The following is an 8974-nucleotide window of genomic DNA, read 5'->3' on the forward strand; positions in this document are numbered from 1 at the left end:
AACGCTCGCCCACATGTCGCAAAACCGGTCAAAACCTATTTAGAAAATGTCGGATGGGAAGTTTTACCCCACCCGCCGTATTCACCAGACGTTGCTCCTTCGGACTACTACTTGTTCGATTGCATGAACAACGATTTGATTGGACAGCGGTTTACTTCTTCAGAAGATATCGAAACATGAATCTCTGACTGGATCGCTTCCAAGGATGAGGACTTCTTTCGCCACGGAATCCGTACATTGCCTGACAGATGGGCGAAAGTGGTGGCTAGCGATGGACAATATTTTTCTTAAGGTATTTATGTATTTTGTGTTTGTACTACAGCTTCAATGTGTGCGTACCAACCGCACGAATTAATTCCTAGACCAAATATTTATCTGCCAATTTAGAAGATACAAAATTCGATTAGTTAAGTTGTATTTGTATCAGCTTTGGGAGCTCGGGCTATTAATACTATTCTTTGAGCACCTATAGTGCCGAACTTGGAACTATAGACATTTTATTTCCATTCAATAATTCTAGCAGTTAATTGTAAGTTAGTATTGCCCCGATGGAAGTCACAAAGCAATTGCCAATAGTTGTAGAATTCAGTATCAGGTATAACAGGTTTACAATAATTTTTGGATGACAAGAATTTGTAGTCATGGTTCTTGAATTGTCTGGTGAGTTAGAAGATAAATTGTTATAGATGGTATTAATACACACCCACCCACAGCCATATATATATATATATATATATATATATATATATATATATATATATATATATATATATATGTATATATATATATATATATATATATATATATATATATATATATATAGATAGATAGATAGATAGATAGATAGATTGTAATTGATAATTCGAGGCATTTCTCGCAAGGGGATATTTTTGCCCTTTGGAACATTTTCACCTCTATGAACCGGGGGTCGTAAATCAATAGTTTCTGAGTAATTTTCACATGTGTGATTTCTTTGAAATTTGCCATCTAACGAAAGGTTTGCGAGAAAGTTTTACGCTGATCCACTTCTCATATCGTAGAGCGATTGAATTTTATATGTGTAATCCTGAATTACTAGGTAGGTGATGTACAGCTCGTAACTCTGCATCATTGCTGTATTATAGGTCCGAACATGAAGTAAGATGTGGATTTCCAAAGTCATTCACCGCACCTCAAAAGGCAGCGTGGCTACATGATAGACGTACTTGAACCTAGGAATTGACTGCATGGTTGGGAAGAGGAGGAATGAAGATTGTGTAAGGTCAAGAGAAAACGCGAACAATGATGGATCTCTTACCCAGGGTCGTTCATCTGTCTGACCTACACTTGAGCAGTGAACGGGTGCATTATTTTCCAGGAGACGGACATCTTTTGTCACCATGTCACGCTCTGGTATTTCACAGAATCCCGCAACGCACGCATCAGTAAGGTAGAGTATATTCTTGTAAATGTGGTATCCTCCGCCTGAAACGCAAGTAGTAATACCCCATGCTGATCACAAATAAACGTCGTGATCACTTTTGTCCCTCAGAGTTGAACAGAGAGTTCGTTTGATGGTGGTACACCTGCGGGCTGTTATTGGTTTGACTAGGTTTTTCCTAGTTTTCTCCATTCCCATCAGGCAAGGATCGGGATGGTATCTTCTAGAAGCCCGGAGCCAATTCCTTCCCAAATTCTAAGCTCAGCTATATTACCGATGTGACCCCGGAGTTGGAGGTCCGACCCCTTCAGCAAGTCATTCCCTTAAACAAACAAATAAATAGATAGCAATCGAATACATAGCTTTAATAACTGAAAACAAAATTACGACCATTGCCGCACCAATTGAAACAATGACAACCTAATATTAAAAGCTTTCTAGAAAGATAAAATTGTCAAATTTGGAAAGAGTCTGAAAAACGGTAAATAGGAATGAGCATTGCACACAAGCACGGTTTCGCGTGCCCGATGTCATTGAATGTTTGTTTTGTTTATGTTATGTTCTACTGACAATGTCTGACGTTCTGTGGGTCAATGATTTGGAAGGTACAATCCCGGTAATCGTCCGGTAGTAGTGAAGAAAACAAGGGGAAAACATAGTCAAATCAATGACAGCGAGCAAGTGTTCCTCCATAAAGGAAGTCCGTATTGAACTCTCAGCGACCAAACTGATGACTTCGTTCATTCGTGATCAGCACGGGTATTACTTTGGTTATTTATTGTTCGCTCATATATATTAATGGTATTAATGTCTTTGCGAATGCTACCAGTTACTTGCTCAATTTTGTTTTTCTATCTTTCCCAATGAAACAATCTTCACAATTTAACTGTAACTGTAACTCACATCCATACCGTTTTCATCTGAGTCTGCATCTAAACTGTTCTCTTCTGCTTCACCAACACTATCATGATCAATATCATCTTCATTCACGTTTTCATTACTTAAATCCGCATCAATTTCAATAGCTATTAATTTTCGATAGTTAACATCACACTCATCATCAACAAGGTATAGCCACTTCTGCATCTCACTTGTATTCAAGAAGCAAGACATAGCTTATAAAAACAAAACTTCACTCATAAACCGTAATTATCACATTAACGATCACGCGTTTGAAAAATTCAAACTCCATTAAAAACATAGGGTGGTTGCGACTATAGTCGACCTACCTATAGTAATCGTCCACCCTAAAAGGAATTACTCGTGAGATCACTATTTATTACCGCTCAGTATCTAGCACTGCATTTTCGAACGCACCCAAGTATTATGATTAATCAGTTTTTTGTGTAGGATTACTGTTCTTGCGATTTGGCGGGAATGTGATTTTTCGTGAAGTCGTATGCAATTTTAGCTGGAGAACACAATAACAAGATAATTTTTGAGGATCTTGCCAACAGGTAAGCAAGCTTTAATTTTATTACATTAAAATGAACTGATCAACTTGAATTTCTGATGCGGGAATATATAATCATTAAACATTGTATTAATTAAAGTTTTATTGTTAAAACATTTTCCGTTATGTATATTAGGGGGGAGTCGACTACTGTATGGACGATGTGAATGCATATTTTGAAGTCGACCATCCTGGTCGACTACTATGTTTTCCGATAGCCATTAAATATTGATACGATTCTTGCCTCAAGGTTCCGCGAAGAAAATAATAAAGCATATAAATTAGGAAATATTGTTAACTTTTGAATGAAAACAGTAGTCGACCTAGGGTGGTTGACTTCTGTATCTTCGTGGTCGACTACTGTATTTGACCTAATTATTGAAATTCTGGTTTGAAAAATAGTGCTAAATAATTTCCTAATCATCAACTGTTACTGGTTATCGGCATGAATTGTCTCGTTAGGCATTTCATTGAACACTCCGTCTTTATTTAATTATTTATTTTAGAAAAAAGGCAATTTAATGTAGAAACTTGGAAATTAGTGAGATTAAAAGTATTTCTAGCGATAAAAACTTCATTAAATTATGTTGTAGCTTAGTTCATACCCATCATTTTTATGATAGGCCCTACCTTTCCATTCATTTAAATTAGGGGCAATACTCTCTAACGTAGCCAACTTTAAGCCGATATGCAGTTTAGGTTTGATCACGCATAGCTCCTAACTGAGTTCAAAAGTGTTAAGTGTTAGGCTCAAAATTCACTCTATTTCTTTAGGCAGGAAAAAAATATTCCATTTTTCATTGTGTTCGCTTTCCTGTTTCCCCTAAGTGATTGTACACACCATTCGAGTTTTGTCGTATGACTCACACAAATTACATTTAATAAGCCAGATCTAGTAATTACTCTGTTAGTTTCATTCGATTCCGAATCGTAATCCAATAAATGGGAACAACCTGATTTAAATCAATGTAGGACAACCTTGTAGTACGACAATTCGCGTACGATAAAAATCGAATGGTGTGTACAGACACTAATAATTTTCTTGCTGTATAATTGTACTTACCATTCTTATCATGACCGAAAACCTAAAACAATCTCTCTCTTGTTTTCAGGGAAAACGGTCTAAGTCAAAGCTCCCATGGCTCCAGTCAACAAGAAACGTTTGTTTAACTACACTGAAGATGCTATGAAGAATGCTTTGGAAGCCGTAAGGTCGAAGGGAATGAGTGCGCGGAAAGCCTCTAATACGTTTGGTGTGCCAAGAACAACACTTTTAGATAAATTACACAGCAGGCGTCCAGAAGGAAGAAAAATGGGTCCCTCAACTATATTGTCAGACAAAGAAGAGAAACAACTTGCAGATTGGTTGATTGCTGTGGCGAAATTAGGGTTTCCTAGAAAAAAGGATGATCTTTTAAATGCGGTGCAAAAACTTATTACTTCTGGTGGTAGGCCTAGGCCATCCCCTTTCAAAAACGGTCGTCCTGGTGTTGGTTGGTATAATGCGTTTTTGAGAAGACATCCCGAACTGTCTGAGAGATCGCCTGAGGTAGTGTCAAAAGCGCGTGCGTTGTATCTGAAACAGGAATAAGAAACTGGTTTAGTGAACTGAAAGATTATCTGACTGAATCAGGATGTGAAAACATATTTAGAGATCCTACACGTATACTAAATGTTGACGAAACGAACTTCCAAATGTGTCCAAAGAGTGGAGTTGTATTAGGCCCTAAAGGATGGAAAAATCTTTGCGAAATTGCACCTGGTTCAGAAAAAGATACTATCACAGTACTAGCTGGTTTTACCGCTGATGGGAAAACATTACCAACGATGGTTGTATTTCCATATGTAAAACCTCCTAAAAACATCGTGGAGTCGGTTCCGGCAGGATGGGGCTTAGGTCTATCCGATTCTGGATGGATGAAGTATGAAACTTTTTACGAATATGTTGCAAATTTACTTCTACCATGGTTAAAAAGACAACAAACCATGTTTCCCGTCTTGTTTTTTGTTGATGAGCATAAGACACACTTAACTCTTCACACAAGCCAGTTCTGCTCGGATAACGGTATTATCTTGTATGCCTTTTACCCTAATGCTACACACATATTGCAACCTGCTGATGTGGGAGTTTTCAGAGGCTTGAAAACTGAGTGGAAACGAATTGTTCATGAATGGCAAGGGCAGAATCCTAACCAGGTCCTATCTAAACAATATTTTTGTCCACTTCTCTCGGAAGTAATACCACGTAGAGCAACACCAGAAGTCATAAAAAATGCCTTCAAAAAATGCGGACTTTTTCCATTTGAGCCCAATAATGTTGATTATACGAAGTGTTTCAAAGAAAGAAAGAATGATTCCTTGCTCAGTAGTGTTTCTGAAGATAGAAGTAAATCTACAATTATTAATGAGAAATATAAAATTGCGCTCGAGGTTGTGAACTATGAACTTGGGTTGGATTTGACAAAAAAGTTTCAAAAACTAGTGGAATCTTGTGAAGAAACGAACGTTTCTGATCACGAACTCGCTATATTTACACTGTGGCGTAAACTTTGGCAAAAAGGTGTTGAAAACAGACCCGATAGTTTGTGTACGGGAGGAATGGAATCTACAAAAGAAAATACATTCCAAAGTGCTACGCCGGAATTACTTGAAGTTGACGCTAGTGACCAAAGTACTAGTCAAGTTGAAAATCTTCCTCAGACTTGTACACTTCAATATAGCCCTACATCAAGTTCTTTTCAAGGTCATTTGTGGTGGCCAGGCGAAGCAACATCTGCGAGGAAGAATAGCAACAGACGATTAGAGAAACTTCCTTTCGCCGTGTCTTCTTCTGAATGGATAAAGTACTACTCAGAGAAAGAGAAAGCTAAAGTATTACAGGAGAGAAAGAAAGAAGAGCGTAAAAGAAGATCTACGGAAACAAAGGAAAAGAAAGAATCTAAAAGCAAGCCAGTTACTTTGGAAGGAACGTCTACTTTGAACCGAGACAAAAGTAACCAAAATGAAGTTGAAGACAGTGCAAAACGTTTTGTCGAAAACGTGCAAGACAAGGACGAAAATGTAATTCAAAATAACATAGCCCTAACAAATACCATTGGGACTTCTTTCAGTGTAACCGACCTGTGCGAAATTGTGCCAACAAATAGGGAGAAAAGCAGAAGCACAAATAATGTTCGAGATGATGCTGCAAATGGAAAAGTTGAGTGTATGCAATGTGAACAGTACATTGACACTGAATTGAATAATCCGTTAAAGTATGTTACGTGTAACCAAGGTTCCGGAAGAATACATTTTGTATGCATTCCCAAAATACACCGAGCATTTTTCCTGATTTAGAAGCACCAACTGCACACACTTATGAAGAATTTCAGTGTCCTCAATGCTTTTCGGACAAAGTGACTCCAGTGATGAAGAATTTCTGTTGAACTGTAGTAGGATGTAAGCAAACGTATTACTAGCATTAGTATTACAGTTCTTTGCACTATACTAGTTTATTAGAAGGGACAACATACAAGAAAAATGTTTTAAACAACAGTTTTGTAATATATTGTGAAGTGTTTAGGCATATCTTTCATATTTTAGGCATATAACTGTCTTATACTTTAAGTGGTCGACTACTGTAACAAACACAGGTCGACCACTGATTTTGTGTGATCGAGCACTATACGTTTTAGTATTTTTCAAAAAATTTAAATTTAAAACAATACTAGAAGAATTTTACTCAACGTTTCGTCCATTGTATTTTTGTAGAATATTGCGCTCTATAAAATGCATATACTTTTTTTTCTTTTGTAATAAACCAGTCAGCACTAGCAAAGTTTCAAAGTAGATAGTTGTCAAATTCGGTTGACTACTGTCGCATTTACCCTATGGTTGCTAGTTTTATCACGGAACTACTGGCGCGTTTGAGAAAAGCAAACACAGACGAAACTATTTTCTGTCCTAGGAAGTTGCTATAATTGTAACACGTCAGCGAGCTCTGAGCTAGAAGAGGGTAATGAACGACTTGAAGAATAGCATTAGGGGGTGACTTCGCTAGTGCGACCGTTTGTAAAAGACATTAGTTTTTATTCATTTGTTTGCTTTTTCCAACAGCCCGAGTGACGAACGGTTAATTAGACATTTTCTCTCATAATCTTGCTAAATGGCTTCATGACAGGACTGTGTCCTTGGCAAGAACTTAAGGCTTCTGATCAAAACAAAAATTGCAATTGTCACATCGCAGATCTTTTTGGAAATGTGCGAATTTAGGTTTAAATTGCTTTGCGAATACGAACCGAAATGGTGCTATTGTTTGTTACAACTTTTTTATTGTCCAATACCCTGAAACTAGGAATTCGTAGAACAAGAGTACAATCATTGCAGTTCTATGAATTGGATGTATGAGAACAATTTAATGTTCTTTTAAAATTCTGCAGTTTTTTTAGTTTAATTCTAATTATTGTTTTCGGAACTTAATTTCCTGCTATTATGACCTGAGTTTGTAATATATTTATTAACTCGTGCGGATTTCCTGATTAAGTGGAATAGGTAACATGAATACAAACTAATCAAAATTATCACAGGAGTATATTAGAAAATGGTGGCTTTCGCCCAAGATCTTGTTACTATATTTACCGATGTTTTTGTAATTATTATAAAATCTCTAAAAAGGCTGCACAATATAGTTTTTCTAATAAACACCTTTTTACCCAGTTCACAAGAAAGAAACTATATAATCAACTTCGTCAATATTTGTTTCATTAGTACTCAATAAAAAAGTGGAGATTCCATATAATTTGAGTTCATTTCTGAATTATTCCCTCATTACAATTCTCTTTATTCCGTTCTTTTGTTCGCGCCAGACTGTAATATCAAGCACTTATAAAATCTGCAACAGTACTAAAAATAAAAGGATGTTTATAATATTAATGTCGAAAAACAATACTGTAAATTATGATGTAAAGTTCATTTTGGCCAATTTCTGAAATGTGGCTTGATATCTATTCAAAAAAGCAATATGAAAACCAAATAAAGTGATTGTTTGCTATTTTCCAGCGGAAATAGGAACCAGCGCTCAATAAAGTCTGAAAAAAACATTGATATTTATTTCTAAAATAATATTGAATTTCTAAAAGGTACTTTCTTTTACTAAAGAATTCTCCAAATCAAAATACCCAACTACAGCTGAAGACGTATTTACAGTGTGTGTGTGGGTATGTGTGTCTGTGCATTTGAGGGTGTGCGTATGTGTGTAATAATTATGTGAAGTGCAGTTTACGTAGAACATGTTATATACACATAATTGCCATTAATATTGATACCAGTGCGTAAAAAATGAACGAATTGTTTCAGTGTACAAACAGTAGTGTTACGGAGCCAATTACTCACAGGTGAACCGTTCACCTTTGGGTGACTGTTTTAAGCGGCCGAAGAGGTAGAAATCACATTGGAAGATGCACTTGTTCTGTAGGAAGAAATTAAATTACAGCTCCTTGCTCTGATCAGGAGGCATCTATGATTCACACCTCCATGCGGGGAAACAATTTTCTCCTACTGAGTAAATAATGTCTAAGCTGCTTGGAACCATACAAACTGGCATACCGTGCTCTATCAGCAAACCACCCAGCACCATCTAAAAGCGATCATATGTACCTTACGTGATTCAATACAATGTTACTACAGTAGAAATGTCCTTTTCATTTGGGCATGCCATATAAGTACTAATCAGATGTAAATTAGTAAAGATTAGGTACCAGTTTATTTAATTTTTGAAGAGTTTTGTAATGTACAAAGAGTTCGGATTATATTACATTAATTTCAGATATGAATTTATGCAATGAAATTATTTATGATTCATTTTTCAAAAAGTACTTAATATGCTTTTGATTGGTTACTGTAACTAGGCACATAACACATATTAAATATCCGCTAAGTTCTTTTTAACGTTTCAACAAGGAAATATTTTAAATACTGTATATTTTAATTTCCTTGGTATTATTTGATCATCGCCAAATTAACACCTACATGGCTCGAAGTATATTTGTTTCCTCAAAACTGAAGTAGATGCCTACTGAAGAAAATGTTCAAACCTTAAGTTAAAATAGTAGAATTTATTTCCA

The 8974-nt window shown here is 36.2% G+C and overlaps 1 protein-coding gene across 1 annotated transcript; it reads left to right on the plus strand.

The window, feature by feature from the left end:
* The first annotated feature begins 4011 nt into the window (after positions 1-4011).
* On the plus strand, positions 4012-4464 carry LOC145678234 (uncharacterized). Its single transcript, XM_081748279.1, has one exon. It carries the CDS (start codon positions 4012-4014, stop codon positions 4462-4464), a length of 453 nt encoding a protein of 150 aa, XP_081604405.1.
* Positions 4465-8974: the final 4510 nt, after the last annotated feature.

Source organism: Thermobia domestica, unplaced genomic scaffold, assembly GCF_964235325.1.
Source record: "Thermobia domestica unplaced genomic scaffold, izTheDome1.hap1.1 HAP1_SCAFFOLD_2151, whole genome shotgun sequence".
In the NCBI taxonomy this organism is placed as follows: domain Eukaryota; kingdom Metazoa; phylum Arthropoda; class Insecta; order Zygentoma; family Lepismatidae; genus Thermobia; species Thermobia domestica.

What these genes read in the sequence shown, in the direction of transcription:
- LOC145678234 (XM_081748279.1), top strand. Translation starts at nt 4,012, where the DNA reads ATGGCTCCAGTCAACAAGAAACGTTTGTTTAACTACACTGAAGATGCT.